We start from the raw sequence: 23,159 nt of genomic DNA, 5'->3' as shown, positions 1-23,159 counted from the left end.
TAGAGATGAGGTCTCATCAAGGGGCCCAGGCGGGTCTCGAACCCGCGGGCTCAGGCAATCCACTCACCTCAGCCTCCCAAGGTGCGGGATTACAGGCTGAGCCACCGAGCCCGGCGGGACGCTCATATTGGAGGCACTCCCAAGGGAACATCCAAGGGAGGGCCCCAGCCTTGGTGTCTGACATTCAGGGAAGGGAAGGCCCCCTAACCTGCTGAAGGGGGAGCTGGCAGGCTTCACAACTTTGAACCTCAGCTACTCCATCTGGGGTGACAGCACCTGTCCCAGGGCCAGCTGCCATGAGCACACAATGAAATACAGAGGCACACGACCTCTGTCAATGGCAGAACGTGATGGGCAGGGCTTTAGGGAAAGCTTCTCTCCCATGAGGACTGAACCTCCCAGGCACTTGCAATCACAGGACAGCAGAGGGGATGGGTCTGGACAGCACCTCATCTAATGCCTTCATTATCCAGATGGGGAAACTGAGGCAAGGACTTGTCTGAGTCACAGCAAGCGGGCAGATAAGGAGGAAGAAAATCAACCTGCCCAGTTCCCCAGGCTACAGCCCTCGGGCATGTTTTGCCTCTGTAATTAACATTTCAGGGTCAGCCACACCTTAGGGGTAGATGTTGGGAGCTAGCCATGACACTAGCCATGACACTGGCAAAAAAAGCTCAAATCACATATCATTTCTGCTTCTGAGTTGCAGGTGGTGATTTAAGCTGTGGAACGGCAAAGGGAAAATCCTTATATTTCAGAGTAATAGGTTGCGTAACTTTGTGAACATCATAAAAACCACAGGCATGTATGTATGCTTTAAGTGGGTGAATTTTAAGGCCTGTGAGTATCTCAATAAAGCTGTTTAAAAAGAATGATGCTTTCTTTTGAAGCAGAATCACTGGCCGGGTGCAGTGGCTCACACTTGTAACCCCAGCACTTTGGGAGGCCCAGCTCACTCCTGTAACCCCAGCACTTTGGGAGGCTAAGGTGAAAAGATTGCCTGAGCCCTGGGGTTCGAAACCAGCCGAGGCAATATAATGAGACCTCATGTCTATAAGAAATAAAAAAAATTAGCCAGGCATAGTGGTGTGCACCTGTAGTCCCAGCTATTCAGAAGGCTGAGGCAAAAGGATCGCCTGAGCCCAGGAGGCTGTGGTATATATATCAGGTCTGGGAGGGATCTCAGGTGTCATTAGTTCGAATTACTGTTTACTTTTCCTCCCATTCTGCAGATCTGGAAACCAAGGCCCCTTCAGATTTGCTTAAGGCTTCCAGAGGAGCCGGTGCCCTCAAAGAATCTTCTAGCTTCCCTCGCTACTCAACTGCACACTTCCCCAAACCCCAGGTCTTAAAGCTTCTGACCTCTGCCAGCTGCACAAACAGTTGGCACCAATGTCTGCTCCTGGCACCATGAATGTGCTGCACGGCCACTCTCAGGAGGGTCCGGAGATGAGAATGGGGTGTAGTGTCCTGGTACTGTCCAAAGAGAGGCAGCAGTTCTATGTGCTGAGACCACGGGGGCGGTTTGCTTTCTTGTTTTTTTGTCTTTCACTATCTCTGACTCATCCACAATAAGTAGGTGACCTAGGGTCTCCTCCAGCCCTGACAGTTGCTCGGGGCAGCAGGTTGGGCAGGATCCACACCTTCCCTTCAGACAGCCAGGGCGACTGAGTCCCTGGGAATGGGCATACTGCCCTCGTGTTGGGCCAGCTGGGTGGACTCTTCTCCTGGAGGGAGGCCATCAGGTATCAGGGTTCTGCATGACTGTCTCAGGCAGGTCAGGGCAAATGGGACAGTGTGGTGCCTCGTGCCACTCCCCGAGGCCCACCAGGGACAAGTCCTGACCCAGGCGTTCCCTCCGGCTGGGACTCACTCCCTCTCTCACCGCATCCCCAGGTCATCGTGCAGCGGTCACTGTCCGCCCGGGACCTGAACCATGCCAAGGCGGGCTCCATCCTGGCCAGCTACCTCAAGATGCTCCCCATGGGCCTGATCATCATGCCGGGCATGATCAGCCGCGCACTGTTCCCAGGTAGGATGGGCACTGGGTGCTGAGCCGGGCCACGGGGCACCCGGGGTTCTGGGTCCTTGCTCTGGAGATGGATATGAGCTGCTTTCCAGTCTAGGGAGGGGGGAAGAGTGGCCCCCACGGCCACAATCAAAGGGACTGACACAGAGACGGCTTGGCACAAGGTCTAGACAAGGACTGCTTACTGCTGTGTGACCCCAGGGGTGTAAGGAATGTCTGTGTGGCCCGCCGTTTTGTCTAGAAACTAGGGATTGTATCACTCACTTGGCAGGTGGCATCGAGATCCCATAACAACAGGGTGGGGAAATGTGCGTTTCCTTAGGTTGCGATTTCAGGGCTCTGGGACCAACAGTCCTCAGCATCCATGATAGCCTGTCCTGTGACCCTGGGTAGTTCCCACTCCCACTCATTTATCAGTTTTCTCATCTGTAATATGGGAAGCTTTCGGAGCTGAGGACACAGTAGCCAAGAAGGTGGCAGCTCTGGGCTCTCAGGAGGCTTGGAAGGAGGGATTCCTGGGACTCCTGTGTGCAGGGACCTGACCCACCTGTGCCTCCTTATCCGTGGGGCGCTGGGCCGGCATCCTCCTCGATGCACCCGTCTCTTCTCTCCCCTGGCCCCGGGCCCACAGAGAGCCACTCAAGGGTCCACCAAAGGTCCCTCGGGTTACGTGGGGGGCACTGAGTTGCCGGCGGGGCGGGTGGGCTGGCCCATTGGCCACCTGCTCTGAGTGGCGCCTCTGGAGGGGGACAGAGCGATCCCTCACCTCGAAGTACTCATCTGACACAGAAGAGGAGGCCGCTGAGGGTCGCCGGGGGCCAGGGCCATGGCTGGAGCTGCCCGAGAGGCTGTCCTGGTCACTGAGGGTCACATAGTCATCATCATCTTCCTCTTCCTCCCCATCCAGCCCATTGGGGATCCCTGCCCCCAGGTCCTCAGGGTCCTCCCGGCTCACAGACAGCTGTCGCTGGAGCCGGGCATGGCCAGGACCCGCCGTCCTGGGCAGCCTGTGGCCTGTCCCATTCCGGGGCACCTCCTCGTCTGGGGTCTCTGGGGCCCAGCCAACAAGACCGCCATCCTGGGCTAGCAGGTCTGCCACAGGGACTGTCCGGGGCTTGGGCACAGGGGGCAGTGGCTCAGGGTCCCCCTGGGGGAGGCCATTCTCGGCTGGGATGTCGTCCGGGGGGGCACTGGGCTCTGGGGGTGGGCAGGGCTCTGGGGGGGGCCGGCCATCCTGGCTCTGCTTCCACAGCTGGTGCTGGGTGCTGGCGTGGGACGTGTCACGGATCTTGATGCGGTTCATCTGACTGGGCTGGGGGTTCCAGATGTTGGGGTCAATGATGTTGATGTAGCCCAGGATGTCGCTGCCGGGCTCGGGGTCGGGCTCCACCCACGTGGGCAGGTACTCAAACATGTTGGCCCTCTCCAGGTGGAGCAGGCCCGGGTGGACAGGCAGCGGCAACTCAGGAAGGTCTCCCGGCTGCTCGGCCAGCGCCAGGCCCCGCAGCCCCGCCGGCCTCTTGGCCTCCTGCTTGTCAGAGGAGGTCTTGGCGATCTCATCGACGCTCTTGGCCTTGACCAGTGCATACTTGGGGTTGACAAGCTTCTTGGCCACAGTGCCTGCGGGTACCAAGGGGACTACAGAGGGCAGCACGATGGGCTCTGGCTCGGGCTCCTTCTCCATGGGGATGCCCTTGAGGCTGACGCCTTGGGACATGAGGTACAGCTCCTGGAACTGCCGGTCAAACATCTCCACCACCTGGCCAGACAGCACAGAGATCACGTTCCGGTCTGTCCGTGCAGCTGACCACGTGAAGCTGCAACACAGAGGGAGGGATGGCGCTGGTCAAACACATGGGCTCCCCCAGCCAGGGGGAACAAGTGAGCGGGGGCAAGGGCGGGCACTCACTGGGACGCAGGCAGGTCACTCGCACTGAGCCCACTCCCACCCCGAAAATGGCACCCAGTGCAGCCTTGGACACTGGGGGTCGGGCAGCCCATGGTGGTCAGTGCTGTTATTAATGCTACCAACCCAAGTGATTGTGGGCAGTCCCTACCCCACTGTGCCATGTGGTAGAGCCTGCAGAGCTGGCCCCGTACCCGAGGACGGTTCTCGGAATGACAGATCGGTGTGGGCTTGGGAAGGTGTGGCGTGGCCTGGCCTGGCCCATGCCCTACCATCAGAATGGTGACACCTCCAGTGTCCTCGGACAAAAGCCTTCTTCTCTGCCTCCAGAATCAGATGGGCGTGTGGGTACCCCAGCCCCAGCGCCAGACCCGCACACACCCTAGCAGTTTTGGGACCCATGAACTGAAATGGCCAGGATGTCATAAGTCAGGATTAAGAGCAGAAGCCAGACGGAAACCAGAGGTGCCTTTCCGCCAAGCCCCCAGAAAGCTGGAGAGTTACCTGTAGGAGCCACACACGGCTCGGTCTCCATCCACGAACATGAACTTCTGAGCCAGGGCGCCCTTGAACTTGGTCGCCGACCGCGTGAAGAACTCAGTTCCTCCGCTGCTCCGCACTCTGAGATTCTGTGTTGGGAACCGAGAGACAGACTTACACCACCACAACACTGACCACTCGGGGCAGTGGAAGGGCAGCAAGCTGCCCAGAGCGAGGGGAGGGCTTCAGGGGAAGCACAGGTGGGAAGAAAGAGGCCGGAGGCAGGGGCTGGCATGTCTGGGACCACAGGGCCTAGGTAAGGTGGACCATGAAGCTGGAGGCGGGGCGGGACTGGTGACAAAGGGCATGAGACAAGATGGTCTGGGCTTTGGATCAAAAGATGTCTGAACTGCACTGGCGGGACAAGACTTGCCTGGCCAGGCCACTCTGGAAAATGCCATGGGTGGTGGAGGCTTGACAGGGTCCTGAGTGGGAGAGTGACGTGCCCAAATTTTAGAAAAGTCCTGTGGATGCCTGGGGGACTGTTCAGTTTGGGGGGGGTGTTGCCAGGGCAATGTGTTACAAACTCTGGCTCCTGGGTGCCCCCAGAGAGTCTGACTCAGGAGGCCTATGGGAATTTCAGTTCTAACACAAGTCTCAGGGATTCTGATACTTTCCCAGGACAGGAACCTCCTCAATCACATCATGACTGGTCTGCTTGCATGCTTCCCATGATGGGAGTCTCACTCCCTCCTGAGGCGCTCTGTGTTGGCTTCAGGCTCTTGGCTGTGACAGGTTCTTTGTCAGACTGAGCCATGACTAACTAGTCTGCCCCCTCACCCACTCACCAGTCTCAGCTTATTTACTGCCCATTCATTCATGCGACCCCTGCCGAGGTCCCCAGCTGCAGACACAGAGACAACTGCGACAAGAATCTCCCCTTGGAGGTGAAGGGGAGGCAGATGAGTAAACGAAAGCAATCAGGAATGCTCAGGACCACAGAGGAGTGGCCCCAGGCATGGGGGGCTGGCCAGGAGGCTCCCAGGAAAGGATGACATGGGTCCGGGTGGGAGGAGAAGGACACATTCCAGGAGAGAGACACAAAGGCCTGGCACGAGAGGCCTTTGTACAAGAGTATTGAGGGGGAGGAGGGGCGGGCTGCTGATGAAAGACCCCGCACCCGCTTGAGGGCCCGGGCTTGGCCCTGGGACAGGAGGGAGGCCTGGGAGGATTCAGAGCAGAGCGATGGGGTGGGAGCTACATTTCAAGAACAGTCCTTGTGGCCTCCAGTCAGGGGGCATATGTGAAACGAAGGGGGAGAGGAGAGGCCCTGAACAAGAAGGCTGCCCATGAGTGAGGGAGGTGGGCCGGAGGGGGGAGCCAGCCCCCGCCCTGCCAGTCCTTCTTGTGTCCCAGACCCCTGTGGCTGGAGCAGCATCCACAGAAGCTGGCAGCATGGGCTCTTGGGTGAGTCCCCATGTGATGCCCGCCCGTGGGGTGAACAATCAGCTTGTCGTGGGGCCCAGCCCAGAAGGCAGATAGGCCTCTGCTCCCAGCCACTCCCCAGGCCTCCCGCCCTGCAGGCTGCTGTCTACACAGCCAGCTCAGCAGGAAGCTGGCCACGGCCCAGGACAATTAGTGCTCGTGACTTTGTACCAACACGGAGTACACTCAGAGACACGAGGTCCAACAAAGATCCTGGAGGTGGTGTGAGGCCTTCCCTGTTACCTGAGTCCAACCACAGCCCAGCTCCATGGCTCCCTTGGCTGTCACCCCCCTCCATCTTGTCCTGGAAGATTGCCCGCCAGCCTCGACACCCCTCTCCCCAGTGTCCATCTCCATCCACCCCGAACCTTGTCTTGATAAAGGGCTCAGAAGGTCGCCACTTCCATCTCAGAGTGACTCAGCCTCCGTGTGAGCGGCAGGCTTTTTCTGAGCCGCTGGCTTGCTGGGTGACCCTCAGCAAGTCTCGGGCCCTCTCTGGGTCTTAGTATCCCTGTCTGCACACTGGGGGACTGGCCTCAAACTTAGTCCCCTTCCACCCTGAGACTCGGCAGCAGGTGGGGACTTATGGCGGGGTGCTCCCCCCGCCTTGTGGCCCGTTCCCTGCTGGTTCCTGGGTGGGCCCCACCCCATGAGGCCTGGCCCGGATGAGGTAACGTCTCAGGAGTCTGGGCTCGCGTGAGCAGGGGTGGAGGATCCCACAAAGCCACATTGTCTCTGAGCTCCTGGGACACCCCGGCAGAGGATGGGCAGTTGGGCGGAGGGACACTTGAGCTGGCCCAAGTGGGGTGCCCTGGGCAAGTCCTTGGGTGCTCTGGGACCTCAGTTTCTTTGTGCTTTTGTAAAAGAGAGGATGTCAGGGGCGAGTCAGGGCAGAGGGGCCAGCCGGGCAATGCTTTATCTGCTCTCGGAGGGTGGCTTCTGCCCCAAGCCAGTGTGGGCGAGGTGGGGTGTGCACCAGAGCCGGGGAAAACTGCAGCACCCTGCCCCGAAACCCCACACGCCACCTGTGCTCACAGCACACGTGACCTGACCCTGTACCCAGCCTGCCGGCGCCCAGGCCTAGGCTGATGGGAGGCAGAGGAGACACAGCCCAGGTCCCCCTGGAATAGGGTGGGTCTGGACATTCTTGAGCTCTGGTCAAACATAGCTCCAGTCTTGGCCCAAATGACTGGGCCTTTCTACTCCTCAGTTTTCTCATCTGTGAAATGGGCCTACCCACCCTGGTGGTACAGGGCTGCTGTGAGGACTGAATAAAGTCACTCGCAGGTGGGGCCCACCCAGGGAAGATGCCCAGCTCTCAGTGGGAACCCTATGAACTTGAGATGACAGAGCAGTCTGTGGGGAACCATGACAGAAGACTAGAAAACATCTGGGATGGCATGGACTCCCCAGAGAGGCCAGGGCTGCCTGCTGTACTTGGTAGATGTTCCAGTGTGTTCAGGGAGGGGTAGTGACTGGCCCATGGTCTCCAGCAGAACAGGCCCAGCCAGACCCGAGGACCAGGACAGGACTCCAGCTGCATATGGCGGCTCTATCATCGCCCACCCCCCACAGGGGCCTGCCAGCGTCTCCTGGGCAGGAGGAGATGCAGAGAGGCTCACAGATCTTCCTGGCCAGGCCTGTGCTGGGAACAGCAAGGTCAGGGCAGGTGCGAGGAACGCAGGGGACAGAGCCAGTGTGGGAGGCCAGAGCCCAGGTCCCCAATGTGCTGGGTCCCCGCCAGCCTCCGCTCTCACTTAAGGGACCTGTCTTGTGCCCTGTAAAGTGTAGGGGGGGCAACACCCACCCCGGCCTCTGCGTGCTGTCGTGAAGTTGTGGTGAGGAGTCCGTTGGTCCAAGGCATGTGACAGGGGTTCTGGGGCAGAGACAGGGCCAAGCCAGCTCAGCTCCAAGGCCCTTGTCTGAGAAGCCCCTGGCTCTGCCCCAAGGCCAGGGTTGCTCAGCCTCGGTACAACTGACATTCGGGACGAGGGAATTTGGCACGATGGAACCTGTTCTGTGCATTGTAGCATGTTTAGCAACATCTTGGCCTTGACCCACAAGACGCTGGTGGTACCCCTGAGTTGTGACAGTTAAAAATGTCTCTGGACATTGCCAAATGTCTCTCAGGAGGGTGAACCCTCCAGTTCAGCATCCTGGCCCTCGACCCAGAATCCGTCACAGACTCAGGCGTCCCCAGGGAGGGAAGAAGCCCTGGGCACGGGAAGGGTGGCTCGGACTGGACCTGAGACTGGAGCGGCAGCTGATCCGCACATCCTCCCCAAGTGCCTTCCCACGGCCACCCAGTTGGTGCCTTTGTTCGTCACAAATGGGTCCGGCCTTTGCTCAGGGGCTGCTGGTTTTTCCAGTTCAGCTGCACAAAGCCAACCAGCTTTTCGGATGGGCCAGGCATCTCACGCCTCCCATTCTGTCCTAAGCTGGAGCCTCGAGGCTCGGCCTGGCTCCCACCGGCCGGGGGCATCACTCCACACCCAGTATCACCCCCAGAGGCAGCCAAGTCCTGTAGCTTGGCATGGCCCTGTGTGTGAGGGTAGAAGGCCAGGTCCTCTTCCCAAGGCCTGCTCCCCATCCGTAACCTGGGGTGATCTTTCACATACTCCCGCCTGGAGGGCCACTGAGGCTGGCTGGGAGCCCACACCTGGGGAGATGCTGTGTACTCAGCTCCCACCTCACCTGGGGAATGGGAGTGGGCTCGGCCCAAGCGACACGGTGTTCCCAGAGTTTTGGTGTGGGCTCAGAGCTTGGGAGGAGGGAGTGAGTGAGGGCAGACCAAGGGAATGAATGACCAGTTTCATGGCGGGAGACGGGGAAGGGGAAGCCACACCAGTCCCCAGCCAAAGTCAGGACAGGAAGGGAGCTGATGACTGAGGGCCTCCCCCACACGTGGCCTCCTCCCCTCTTCACGGCAGCCCTGCCCAATAAATGATCACATTCCCATTTTCCAGACAAGAAAACAGGCCCAGAGAGATTCAGTGACTCTCCCCAAGGTTACCGTGCAGGAGGCAGAGCTAGGGCTCAGGACTGGCTCCTGGTGTCACCCCTAGACTGGCACCTGACACTCCTGTCTGGTCGCAAGGATGACCCCACCGGATGCGACCCACAGGATTCAGGGCAGGACGGTGCAGACTAGGGCAGGGGCGGCGGGCGGCCGAGGGCGGGCCCGGGGATTACCAGTAGAGGAAGTGCTCCCGAGACAGGTCCAGGCCCAGCCAGCCTGCGGGCAGGGAGGTAGGCTGGGGGAGGCAGGCCCTTGACAAGGTGACACTTGGTCAGGGCTGGGCCCACAAGAGCCCCTGGCCGGCCGCCCAGGGCTGTGGAGGGAACAGGCTATGAGGTGAGAATGAGGAAACCGATCACTTTCCCATGAAGGCATCCAGCCCCTGAGAACATCAACCTGCAGATCCTCCCACCTCCCCTGGAGAGGAGGGCAGCTGACTGGAGCCCTGGACCCACAGTGCGAGCTGCCCCTCCCCTGCCTGAGGGGTCACAGACCAGCTGAAGGGCTGAGGGTTGGGAGGGAAAGGGCTCAAGCCCAATCCCCTGCCTAGCCCAGGGCCTGGGGTTCAGAGCTGATTGTTCTTGCCAGCAGCTGAAAAACTATTCTCGGCGCATAGGGCGCTTTGCAACCACCATCTCCTTTCATTTCATCCTCCAACAAGCTTGAGGCATCGGTATGGCCATAGGCACTGGAGGCCCAGACAGGTGGAAGCACATACCCACATCCCACAGAGGGTCAGCCCCAGGGCAGCCTGTGTGGCAAGGGTGGCCTCAGCCCAGGGACGTTGTGCACCAGGGTTCTGTGTCCTCCTTGCAGGAGCCAATCCCTCCTTACTGTCTCCTTTGTTCAGCCCCTGATTTGGTGGGATTGCTTTTAGGCAAGTCATAACCTCCCTCTGACTTTAGTTTCCCCATCTTCTGTGGCCTCACATGGGTGGCCTGAGGCCCCTACGAACCCATGGGGAGGGAGCCTTGCAGCCCACCCCTGCCCGCCCCACCCACTTCCTGGGAGCTCAGAAAACTCCTAGTACGGGGCAGTCAGGGCTTTGTGGCTAGAAGAGACCCCCAGGGCACAGGGCAGGGCTGAGGCCCCTGGGGCAGCCACCCTGAGCCAGGGGCCATGCTCCTTCCTTCCTGCCTCTGCATCAGCATACGGGGGGCACACATGAAGCACCTGCAGGGTGTGTGGCAGGGGCACAGTGGCAGCGGGCCCTGCCAGGGTCTCTTCCCGAGCACTGGAGAGGGCGGCCAGACAGCCCTGAGGCTCTCTGACCTGCTGCCCAAGGCTCCCCCATAACCCCCCTGAGTCTCTGTGGCCACGTTTCAGAAGTGGCCTTCTCCACGCTGTGGCTCTCTGGGGAATGAGCTGTCTGCCACCGGAGTCGATTCCTGGCACTAATTACACAGCAGGAAGGGAGGGGGTCAGGTGTGGGGCTTGGGGTCAACCTACTGGGAAGACCACATAAAAATGCCCCAAGAGCTAGAAACTCGCCACAGAGTTTCTCACAACCACTTGAAAGGACTCAGCTGACAGGTAGGGGCGCTTGACAAATGCTGACAAATTACAGGTGCGGGGGCCTGGCCCCTTGTTAACCAGCCTGGCATCATGCCTTCTCCTGGGATCTTTGTTCAGATCACAGGCCTGACGCCTAAAGAATTGTGACCCATCAGATATTGGCGCTGGCCCCCATGGGTCTCCTATCTTTAACAAGCAGTGACACCCGGGTATGTGCCTCCATTTCCTCATCTGCAAAATGGGAACAACTGCCCATCCCATTGGGTTGTTATGAGGATTAAGTAAGTTCGTCCATGTGAAGTGCCCAGGGTGGGAGTCTGGCACATAGCAAACACCACAGGAGTTATTATCTGACACTGTGTACGCTGGTCCGTCCTCAGGGAAACACTCGCACAGCAGGTGCCAAGTGATGGCTGGTGAAAGGACGGCTCCTCCTGCCCCCAAACAAGGCACCAAGTGCCAGGGTGTCTGGACAGAAAAGCACAGCCACATGAGCTTCTCTGCTCCTCTGTTGAACCAGTGAGATCCTAGAGCCCAGAGAGGGAAGGTGACATGCCCAAGGGCATACAGCAAAGCAGTGCTGAGCACCCCAGTCCACTGAGACCTCATCAGCAGCCTTCTTGCCAGTTCTGCTCTGGGGTCTTCCCCTCGCCCCGAAGGTCCTTTTTACTCGCTCACTCATCATCAGAGAAACGCAAAGCAAAGCTACAGTGAGACACCACGACCTCACACCAGTCAGGATGGCTATCGTTCAAGTCAAAAGAGCAACAGGTGCTGGCATGGCTGCAGAGAAAAAGGGAGGCTTCAAATCCACTTCAACTATGCAGCCATCAAGGAAGCCGTCCCTGACCTCAGCCCGAGGGAGCTTCCTCTGCTGGGTCCAGATCCTAAAACCAGCGAGTACACATTCTAAGGAGATGGACTTTGGCTTAGCCCAAAAAAGGGCTTCCTGGGACTTGGGGCTTTCCAGATAGGCCATGAGCTGCCTGAGGAGGCGGTGAGCACTCTGTCACTAGAGGAATGCAAGCAGACAAGGAATCAATAACATGTGATGTAGCACCCGGCATGAGCTCCAGCACCTGGTCAGCAGGCACCTAATCAATGTTTATCTTATCACTGCCCTGTGGGAGGTAGTGTGGATCCTGTCCCTTGATGCATTCAAGCAGAAGGCTATATGACTGCTTGACAGGAGGCTCTAGGATTATTGAACTCTGTCCCTGGCACAGGGCTCCATCCAGAGCAGGGAGTTACACAAAGTGTTTGTCGACCGATGAATGACCCCTGGCCTCCAGCTGCCCAGGCAAGCCGGAAGCCTGCTCACCTTGAGGTGGCCCAGGTGCATGCAGGCCCGCTCACACATGTGTAGGAAGTACTTGACGTTGCTCTCGTCCACGATGATGTACACGGCCACTTTCCTCTTGAAGCCGGCATCTAGCAGGTCCTTAAAGATGTCCACATCAGTGAACATGTCCATGACCACGGCTATCACCTTGGGAGGAGCAGGAAGAAAGACCAGGGTGTGTCAGACAGCACAGCAGTGGGGAAGGGTGCCTCAGTAGGACACATAACCCTCCCATGCCACCACCCTTCCAAGGGTGCCCACTCTGGCCCCACTCCTGGCAGCCTTAGGCCTAGGTCCAGGAAGCGGGGCTCAGCCTGGGGACCTTGTGTCGGTGCATTCCCCAGCCAGGTCTGGCTACACACTGCTCTGCTTTCAACACCCAGGGATGCTGAAGTGAACCAGATGTGTCCTCTGCTGGGAAGGATGGCGGCAGCTGGCATGGCTGCTCGCCGGGGCCTCCCCTGCATCTCTGGGCTGGTGTGGACTTTGGCCACCACTCCCCTGTTGTGGATGGAGCCCAAACCCTCACGTGTACTCTTCCTGTCACCTGACAACATCTGTCCCCACAGCAGGTGACCTCCTGCTGAACCTGGCTCAGGGTGGGGCCCTGGAGGTCAGGGTGCATCTGCCCACCCCCAGCCTGGCTTAGTCCTGCCATCGGGACAGGGACCCGGGATAGTGAAGCCACAAGATCGAACAGGCACAGGGAGAAGGTGGAGTGCGCCCAGGCACTGCTGGGCTCTGACTACCAGGTCCTGCGTCTCAGGCTCCCGCACCCCGTCCCCACCCTGTCCACTGGGCAGCAAAGGAGAGGAGTCAGGCCAAGGCCTGTGCTTGGTCACTGCTGCCCGACGCTGCTGATGCAGCCATTCAGCACTCTAGCCCGCCCCACCCCTCCTGCCCTCTGAGGCCGGTGCCACTGCCCATGTCCTGGGTCTGAGAATGGCCCGGAGGAGCCCTGCACAGAGAAGCCAGAGATGTGTCCCAGGCCACACTGCCAGCTAGGCACAGAGTTGAGCCGGAACTTACCCAGGCCCGCCAGGGAGGAGCACTCAGCCCCTACCCCACCATGAGGGTGGCCTGGCAGGTTCCCCTTGCTGGGATTCAGACACAGGGTGACGGAAACAGCCTGGAGCTTACTGGGGACGTGTCTGCACACTCCACAGTGAGCTCACCAGGCTGGCCCCTGCAGGCCCATCTGGGCTCCTCCTGGGCCTCAGGCCCCTGCTGACTGATACCCATTGCCTGTCTGGCACCAAAGCCCAAACTCCAGCGCAGGAGAGGGCTCTGTGCCAGCCATGCCCCAGACTCACTGTGTGACCCTGAGCATGAAGCCTGGCTTCTCTGGGCCCAGTTTTCTCATCTCTCAGGAGAACCAAGCACACCCGAATATAGCAATACCAGTGAAGGACCCCGACCCGGAAGAGGGGCTCGGTGACGCCCACTCACGGCCTCTTTCCCACAACCAGCCTCACATATTACAGTTTGCAGGCATTCTCCTCAGCCCGGCTCCTGCAACCTTGCAGGCGCCATGGTGGCGAGAGCCCGTGTGCAGCTGGATGAATGGAGGCTCAGGGAAGTCGTAAGGCTGGCTGGAGGTTACAGCGCAAGTTGAGGCAGAGCCTGGACCCACCCCCAGGCCAGGCCAAGATTGGTCTCCAGCCGCTTCCCCTGGAGATTTAGTTCCAGAGGGCCTGGTAGCCACGAGTCCACCCAGAGAGCGGAAGTATGGGACCAGCCAGCAACCCCTGGTGCCAAGGCCTTGGGTTCTCTCTGTCCTCCTGGGGGGACAATTGCTCTCTGTCTCTGAGTTTCTGCAGGGCTGTTTTGGGGCCGGGGGTGCAAGCACCGTCAATGCAGGGGCTGCAGCTGGCAGGGCTAAGCCAAGGGAAGGCAGACGTTGGCACCAGATGGGGAGGGTCTTCAGAGGAAGTGAACTCCCCAACCCAGCAGGTGTTCAAGGAAGGCCAGAGACTGCCTTGTGAGGGGATGAATGAGATAGCAGAGGATGCAGTATGGGCTGGGTGGGCCACGATGACCTTGGATGGCACCACCCGCTGAAGGTGACGAGACCCTGGGCTGGGGGTGGCAGCAGGGACTTCCTGGCCTGGGATCCCACAGCCCCAGAGCCAAGCCAGCCCGGAGGTCCCCTTGGAAAGCCACTCCTGGGCATGCAAGCAGCCTCACGTGCCGCCTGGAAAGAGGCCTAATCAGGGTGCAGCAGACACACTTCTCCCTGGAGGGTTCCAGGCCCTGCCCGCCATGGCAGACAGGGACTTGCCCTGGGTCTGGGCTGGGGGACATGTTCTGGCAGGACCTGCCCCATGTGCACCTTTCCCCACGTTGCCCTCGGCCAGGCAGGGTACCTGATCCAGGGACTGTCTGCTGCCAGCCTGGATCCGTTGGGGCCTGCCCCCAAGGTGGATCCCGACACAGTCCCATGGCTGAGAGCTGGCTCTCCCCGGGGTTGGGCTGGGTGGCTGGGTTTAGTCAAAGGAAGACTGTAACAGGTGCCAGCTGATGCTGGAGATGGGGAGGGGGTGCTTGGTACAGCCCAGGCAGGCCCCACAGCTCTGTCCAGAGCCACAGAGGTTTCTTGGAGGCCCTTGAGTACCTCACACACTTCCCCACTTTATAGATGGAAAAGCAGGCACCAGAGCCAATGGCTTAGGCTAGAACCCAGGGCCCTAAGACCCACCCAAGCACCTTCTGCCCAAGAGACCGGGAGCCAGTTTCGAGTCCTTGTGCTGCGTGACGGTTTATAACACACTTGGACAAGCGCTACGTTGTCCAGTCCTCACAAACACAATGTGAGGCAGTGGTTCTGTTTCCAATTTTACAGATGAGGACACAGAGGCACCGAGGCATTCACTAACCTAATTATCTGTTTGGGTGACTCACTTGTGACACTGTGAACTCACCAAGGGCAGAGTCCTTGTCTGGACCCAGCATGGGGCCTGGCCTACGGTAGGTCTTGGGGAGGTTTTACCAACTGAGAACAAGACCAAATGGCTCAGCCCAGGAGCAACTGCAGCAGTCAGGGTACCTAGGACAAGCCAGGGCCCCTCCTGGACCCTCTGTTTCCCCATCTGCCAAATGGGGTGGTGGGCCTGGCTCGCTCCTGTGGTTCTATCCAGCTCAGACATCCTCAGAGCTGGCCCTGCAGAGAGGAATGCCCCAGCCACCTCCTGCAGCCCCAAGCCCACATGTAGTCCTCAGAGGCCCTAGGCAGGGCCAAAGCCATGAAAAAGACAAGAGGGGAGGCTGGACTCTGGAGACCACCCCTACCCTGCTGTGTGTCAGGGGATGAACCACACTGGGTGTAAGGCAGCAGTCTGGGTCCCAGACCTGAGCTTACTCCGCTCATGAGGCAGGAACCGGCCATGTCCATGTGAGCAGCTGGCCCAAGGTGGGCGTGGAGGGCAGGCATATGCCCATGCCCAGGCCCCATCATCGGGAGCTGATGGGCATCTCCCAGCCTCACTAGCCCGGAATCTGCACAGGCCACACAGCCCAGCTCCCAGGGGAAGGAGGGAACCCAGGCCCTGACATCTTACTGATGGGAAAGGCCTCTGCTGGGTGGCTCTGAGGCCTCAAAGATGCAGTTGCAGACCCCAGGAGGGCTGAATGCCTGAAAAGACAGCCATCTGATGGTCATTGGGCTCTGGGACCCCAGGATGGCAGGTGGGGCTGTGGGAGGATGGCTGTGCCTGGGAGGGACCAGCGAGGGCAAGGGCAGAGGCGGGCTGGGCTGTAGCAGAGGGGGCACCAGCAAGAATGTGGTATGGGCACTGGGTTCAAGGGTGCCAACACTGAGTATGCCCAGGTCTCCCTGCCCAGGCCTCTCCCGCTCCTTGTACCCAAATGTCTCTAGCACGTATCTACGTATCTCCAGGGGGTGTCCAATGTGTGCACACCCCCAAATGCGTTCTCCCTCCATTGCCCTCACCCCGCAAGTGGCCCCCCCATACCTCCTTGTCCCTTGCTAAACCCTCCCTGATCCACCGGGCCCGCCAGGCCTCTCCATCCTGCCTCCTGCCTGTGTCTCGAAAACCCCACCTCCCTCTGGTGTGGCCAGGGCAGCTTGCTGGCTTCCTCACATCTCCCCTCTTCCCATCCCCTGATGATGTCAGAATTCCTGAAATATCCTTGGGACAGGTGGATATTCACCCCCACAGGAGAGATGCAGAAACTGCGGCCCAGAGAGGAGAGGGCACTGGCCCGAGGTGCCCCCTCAAACCAATCAGGGCGCATGCCGGTCCCCAGTGCCCTACCTGGGCAGTGACTGGAGTCACTCGAGCTGGGAGGGGACAGTGTGCGAGCCACAAAGAAGAAGCAGCCCCACCAGTGGCTGCTACCCCAACAGACAGGGCCTAAAGTCCTATAAAACCAGCTGCTGGCATTGGTGGTATGAGACAGGTGTTAGGTCACATGGGCAGAGAACACTCCTCAATCTTCCTCAGTCCCAGCCTGAGCACCCTGAGCAAGAGCAGAGCAGGCCCAGCAAGGGCGCCCCAGCTCAAGGCAGGATTTTGGGTGAGCTGCATTATCTCTCTGGGTCTCAGTTTCCTCATCTGTAAAACTGAGGAAGGTGGAACTGATCTCTAAGGCCCTCTGTCTCGACGTCCCTGCAGAAGGACCCTAACTCCCACTCCCTGCCCGGTGCCCAGCAGGGCCTGTCTGGGCTGGCTGGAGCATCTCACCGCACCCACAGGCCTGGGAGAGGAAGTGCTGGCAGCCGCCCCACCTCTCCACACCCCCACAGGGCTCCTGCCTCACAAATGCCGACACCGGCTCGTGGCTCCGGCTCGTGGCTCCTGGCACCCACAACAGATGTTTTCTAGCTTTCTTGTGACCACAGAATCCACTCTCGAAACAGAAGGGCTCTCACAGGGTGAGTGGGTAGAACAGGTCTCCAGGAAGAAGGGGTGGAGTGAGATGGGCATGGAGGGAAAACTGCTAGTGGGCAGGCCCAGTCTCTGCAGTGGCATCTTTCCTGGGGGACCCTGACCCACTGGCCCCTCTCCCCAAAGCATCCTGCCTCAAGCTACTGCCTCTCCTGCATGCTGTACTTGCTGGGCTGCCAGCCCGTCTAGCCCCTACCTGGACAACTCTTACCATCCTGTAAATCCCAATCAAATGCTGTCCCCAGGCTCCTCTCTGTAGCCGCTCTGGCCTGTCTGGGTTGAACATGTATCACTCGTGCATTTCCAGAGATGCCACTGCTGTGGAGTCTCCCCAAGGCTGGGACCGGAGTCGGGGGTGGAGAGGAGAGTTTCTGGCCTGTGTGCAACAAGCCCTCTGTAAGGGTCCCACCAACCTCGTCCTCCCAGGCCTCAGAGATCCCTGGAGGTGGCTCAGAGGGTCTGGTGTCTTTCCTCAGGGTGCTCCAGAGGCTTAGGGGACAGACATGCCCTAGGCTGCCCCAGAAACTAGAGCCCAGAAGTGGCCTTACTTCCAATGACTTCCCCAGCACCCCCTCCCCCAGTAGCCGAGGGGCAGGAGGTGGGGAGGGGCTCACATCTCTGGCCCAGACGGTGGCTATGCGGGCTCTGCACTCTCAGGCTTCCTCCTAGAAAGCTGCATGACCTCAGGCAAGTGCCTCAGTCTCTCCACAGGGACAATAACGATACCCACTCTTGAGGCTGCTGGAGGTAAAGTGGATGAATACAGGTGAAGCCCAGCATGGAACCAGCACACGGCAGCCGTACCTCCCGCCTACTCCTTGTCCCACCAACCCAAATCCCAGCCACCAGACCACAGCTCCCTCTGGGGTGGACAGGTCAGGCATGATCACCTGCCCATCTCTTGCTTCCCTCCGGGCCACAGAAGGTTGCAGAAGGCAGAAAGTGATGTGCGGGGGCTGCTCACAGACCGTGCAAGGACCGCGGGGAATGTTGAAGACCATCTTCAAGGTCGGGCGATGGCCATCAAGACCTTGGATTCAACTTCCACTTCCAACCATGATGGGATAACAGAGGCTAAATTCATCCTCCTGCTTTAGCAACAAAAATCCCAGGCAACATCTACGAAGACACAGACGAGAGGCGGCATAGCACAGCGATCCCTGAGAGAAAGGGACAACCCAAGCAGGCCCTAGGATTGCCCCAGCTACTCCCAGGCTGCAGCGCAGAGAGTTCAGCGGTGTCCCTGGATTGAGGAGACAGGGTCCACTCGGAGTGTGGTGGGATTTGCAGGATAGAGGACTGGAGGGGAGAAAGCTGCACAGAGTGAACTCCAGAAATCCGCAGGTGGCCCCCAGGCTGATGGCTGGCTAAGCAGCACATGCAAGAGAGGAAGCTACTGAGGCTAGAGACGGAACCACCAGCACAGAGCAATGGAACAATCACCAGTGCTCATGCAGGACCAGGGACAGTTCATGTTCCCCCAGCCAGAGCAGAAACCCAGCCTAACACACAGGGCCTGCAGGAGAGTCCTTGGGACATTGTCCAAGTAGTGGGCAAGTAAGTCCTAGACCAGGCATAAGCAAACTTTCTTCATAAAGGGCCAGAAAGTAAGTATGTCAGGCTTTGCAGGCCATATGTTCTCTGGCACAGCTACTCAAATCTGAGGTAGTGTGAAAGTAGCCACAGACAGTACATAAATGAATGTATGTTTGTGTTCCATCATTTATAGAAGCAGGCAGTAGGAATAATTTGGCCTGTGGTCCATAGTTTGTCAATTCCTACTTTGGACTAAAGTCAGCTCTGGTCCTGCCTAAAAAAGCTTTACAACAAGCCTTAAATGTATTAAATTATTTCCAAGTTACTTAACTGCATCCCAGAGCAAAGCTCCAAAATATATATATAATTTTTTGAGTTGGAGTCTCACTCCATCACCCAGACTGGAGTGCAGTGGCATGCTCACGGCCACCCCAACGTCAACCTGCTGGGCTCAGGCGATTCTTCTGCCTCAGCCTTCCATGTAGCTGGAACTACAGGCATTTGCACTACCACAACTGGCTAATTTTTTTATTTATTGTAGAGACGCGGTCTCCCCAAGTTGCCCAGGCTGTTCTTGAACCTGTGGGCTCAGGCAATCCCCTCACTTTGGCCTCCCAAACTGCTGGGATTACAGGTTGGAGCCACTGCACCCAGCCACTCCAAAATATTTAAAGAAAAAAAAAAAACAATCAACAAACCCAAAATCACCAGCAGCCTACAATATAAAACCCAGCATGTCTGGTATCCAATTACAAATCACCAGACACACAAAGAAATAGGAAGATACTAGAAAAAAAAGTCAGTCAAAATTGACCCAGAACTGATACAGATGTTAGAAGTAGCAGACAAAGGAGTGAAAATAGTTATAACTATATTCCATATGTTCAAAAATTTAAGTAGAGACATGGAAGATATATTTTTTAAGCCAGCAAATTAAACCTCAAGAGGTGAAAAATGCAACATTAAAGATGAAAAATATACTGGGTGGAATAGATCAAACACTGCAGAAGAAAAGATTAGTGAATTTGAAGACATATCAATAAAAACTATCCAAGATGGCATACAGAGAGAAAGACATTGAAAAAATATGAGCAGAGTGAACTATTGGTCAACTTCGGGCCATCTAATATATATATATATATGGAATCGCAGAAGGGCCAGAGGTTAGGAGTTGGAAAGAGACAAAAAAATTTGAAAACATGGCCAAAACATTTCCACATTTGATAAAAACTAAATTCACAGGTTCAAGAAACTTAATGGCTTCCAAGCAGAAGAGACATGAAGAAAACTATACCAAGGCACATCATAATCAAATCACTTAAAATCAGTAATAAAGAGAAACTTAAAAGCAGCCAGAGAAAAAAAGACTACAGCATATCAAGGAACAAAGTTAACAGACTTCTCGGCCAGGCATGGTGGCTCAAGCCTGTAATCTCAGCACTTTGGGAGGCCAAGGTGAGGGAAGTGCCTGAGCCCACAGGTTGGAGAACAGCCTAGGCAATTTGGCGAGACCTTGGCTCTACAATAAATCAAAAAATTAGCCGGGAGTGGTAGCGTGTGCCTGTAGTTCTGGCTATGTGGAAGGTTGAGGCGGAAGGATCGCCTGAGCCCAACAGGTCGACACTGTAGTGGCCATGAGCATGCATGCCACTGCACTCCAGCCTGGGTGACGGAGTGAGACTTCAAAAAAAACAGACAGACAGACTTCTCACTGGAATCAGTGCAAGTCACAAGACAATGAACAACATCTTTTAGTACTAACTGGAAAAAACTGTCGACTTAGAATTCTACACCCAGTGAAAATATCTTTCAAAACCAAAGGCAAAGCAAAAACTTTTTCAGATAGATGAAAGCTGAGATAATTCATCCCCAGCAGATCTACACTATGGCTATTAGCACCCCCTTATAAAGATGGAGAAACTGAGGCTCAGAGGACTGCAGCTGCCTCTGTAGCAGGAGCTCAGGCCCTCTCCTCCCTTACTGGGGACGTGGAATGGAGACAGCAAGCTACTTTCCTGTCCCCAAGTCCCTCCTTCTGCAGCAGGGCTGGGACAGACCTGGCTGCAGAATCTCAGTTTTCCTATGTTTGTGGCAAGGCTGTACTCCCTCTCCTCTCGCCTCCCCTCCCATGGTGCTGGAAGGATTAGTGAGATGCCATCTGAAGAGGCCCAGGAAGGCTCTCTGGGTGTTAGGGAGGCCTCCTGGGATCCCCTGGGTGGTGCCAGCTCCTGGCACTCTCCAAACCAGTTTACCCATCCTATGGTTCTGAAGGCCTATCACCACGAGAGGACAAGTTTAGGTAACTCTTGCCTCCTGGGGTAGAGGGAGTCTGTGTACTTGTTAACAAATGCTGACTCCAGCCAGAGCAAGTGTCACCAGGCCAACCAGCTGACACTCATATGGGTGTCTCTTTTCCAGAGACCAGGGAGGGGCGGTGATGACCATTCTCATTTTCCAGAAAGGGAATCATTCCCAGGGCCACACAGTCAGTTGGTGGCAGAGGCTTCCTGTTCCCAGGCTCTTCTCCTGATGTCCTGGTGTCCATTCCAAGCTATGACCCCACCCACCCCGGCTCCTGAAACAAATACCTGACACTCAGCACTGTCTGGAAAGTCATGCCTGACGGAGTTAGAGACCAGCGTGGGCAATATAGCAAGACTCCAGTTCTACAAATATATATTTTTAATGTCCCTAGGTCTCCCCAACTCTGCCACACCTTCCCTGGGAAGCCTGTGGTGGGTCAGCTACCCACTCTAAGTCTGTTTCCCGTCTCAGTAACACGGGAAACGGAACTGGATGAACTGAGGTCCCTTTCCCCTAGGACATTCCTCAGCTCTGTGAGCACCTTCCCCACCCTCTGACTATTAAAACTGAAGCCTCATTAAGGCCAATTAAAGGATGCTCAGGCCTTGAGCACCAAGTGGCTATGATGGGTCAGAGTCACGCCTAGAGCTGTCTGACCAGGAGGCCCGGCCTAGCCCGGTGGCGTGGGGGCACTACCCCAAATCTCCCACCTCCCAGACATCGGCCTCCGCGCCATGGCTCAGGAATGCTGCAGAGACAAGGGGCTGGCAGAGCTTTGGGAAAGTCGATCAGGTGACCAGGGCCATGCCCTGTAGATGAGGCAAGAGGACAAGATCCCTCCCTCACAAGGGGCTTCAGAATCCTCAGGGCTTCCAGGCCTGCAGGCACAGGATCCCATCAACCAGACCATCCCACGTGGACAGCAAATGGCACCACTAAGAATTTTCAACCTAGAATATCTCAGAACCGTGGATTCAAAAGCTTTTTTTTTGAGTTGGAGTCTCACTCTGTCACCCAGACTGGAGTGCAGTGGCCGCTCCCGGCCACCACAGCCTCGACCTGCTAGGCTCCCGCGATCCTTCTGCCTCAGCCTTCCAAGTAGCTGGAACTACAGGCGCGCGCTCCCACGCCCAGCTAATTTTTGATTTATTGTAGAGATGAGGTCTCGCCAAGTTGCCCAGGCGGGTCTCAAACCCGCGGGCTCAGGCAATCCACTCACCTCAGCCTCCCAAGGCGCCGGTCAAAAGCTTTTAAAACCTCAGCCTCTCTAGGGCCCAAGAGCGACAGACTGGGGTCACTGAGAATCCTCATTCCCCGGGAAGCCTGGCCTGGAAAGCTCTTGCCTAAGGTCACATAGCAAGCCAGGGCATGGCTGAAGCCCTTGGGCTACCTGGTGCCCATGTCCTCTCTGCTGCATTCCACAGAGCCCCTGCTTGAACTTCTTCCAGAACGAAAGCCCGCCACCTCTCATCCCAGACTACTCCCAGAGAGGCTCTCAGGAGAGGGTGAGGACGGAGGGGGAGGAAATGAAGAAAGAGACCTGGCATCTACTGAACACCAGCTTTGTGCCAGACACGGAGTGCTTCACACCTCCCTGTTTTCCATTCACGTCTCGCCATGACTTCATGAAGCAGGTGTCAGCACCACCGTGGCACTGAGGAAGAAAGGCAGAAGGTCGGAGAGACAAGCGACTATCTCTGGACAGCCATGAAAGAACACCAGAGCAGGAGCTTGGGCCTGGGGCCACCGGATGCCAAAGCCTGTCTTCCCAGTGCTCCACACAGGAGATGGGCGAATGGAGTCCAGGGGTCATTCAGACCCCCAGAGACCGGTGCAGCCCATCCAGGCCACAGCATGCCAGGTTGAGGCCAGCGTGGGCCAGGGCGTAGGGCATGACTCCACCTTCCTCCCTGGCTGTTCACGATACAGAGCAGCAATTCAGTACTTTTTTTTTTTTTTGAGTCAGAGTCTCACTCTGTCGCTCAGGCTGGAGTGCAGTGGCACACTCACGGTCACCCCAGCGTCGACCTGCTGGGCTCCGGCGAGCCTCCTGCCTCAGCCTTCCAAGTAGCCAGAACTATAGGCATGTGCTACCATGCCTGGCTACTTTTTTGATTTATTGTAGAGATGAAGTCTCACCATGTTGTCTAGGCTAGTGTCAAACCCACAGGCTCAGGCAATCCACTTGCCTCGGCCTCCCAAAATGCTGGGATTACAGGCTGAGCCACCGAGCCGGCTGACTCTCAACTCTTAATTAAGATGCAAGCGCCGTGGGGTAGGGAGCCTTTGCAGAACACAGGAGCCAACACCTGGGACTATATTATCAGATGGTTCCCCACCCTGACAGGTACGGTAAGGGCCCTGGGCACACAGGAGCCGCTGGAGCAGGCAGAAAGTAACTCCCCGACCCGTGGTGGGAGCCTGGGCCAGCACTGCCCACTTCTGGCTCCAGCTGGGCCACCCCGGGGGCCTCTGGCAGTGCTGGGTCTGTCCCAGTACTGCCAAGCTAAGGGATGTGATTAGAGTCCTCAAGAAAGGGCAGGAGCCGGGCTCGGTGGCTCAGCCCATAATCCCATGCTTTGGGAGGCTGAGGTGAGTGGATTGCCTGAGCCCGCGGGTTCGAGTCCCGCCTGGGC

General features: G+C 57.5%; 1 protein-coding gene across 1 annotated transcript in view; it reads right to left on the bottom strand.

Annotated features, from left to right (window-relative positions):
* FAM83G (family with sequence similarity 83 member G) overlaps positions 1-23,159 on the bottom strand; it is a gene marked incomplete at its 5' end in the record, with an annotated part of 32,547 nt that overhangs the window by 3,372 nt on the left and 6,016 nt on the right. The window contains 3 exons of the mRNA XM_008050140.2: positions 2,577-3,846; positions 4,440-4,564; positions 11,756-11,923. Coding sequence (XP_008048331.1) covers positions 2,577-3,846; positions 4,440-4,564; positions 11,756-11,923 — 1,563 coding nt within the window. The remainder of the gene's footprint in view (positions 1-2,576; positions 3,847-4,439; positions 4,565-11,755; positions 11,924-23,159) is intronic.

Source organism: Carlito syrichta, unplaced genomic scaffold (genome assembly GCF_000164805.1).
Source record: "Carlito syrichta isolate Samal-C Ts95f unplaced genomic scaffold, Tarsius_syrichta-2.0.1 Scaffold143064, whole genome shotgun sequence".
Lineage (NCBI taxonomy): Eukaryota > Metazoa > Chordata > Mammalia > Primates > Tarsiidae > Carlito > Carlito syrichta.
This window is presented reverse-complemented; position numbering and strand designations above follow the sequence as displayed.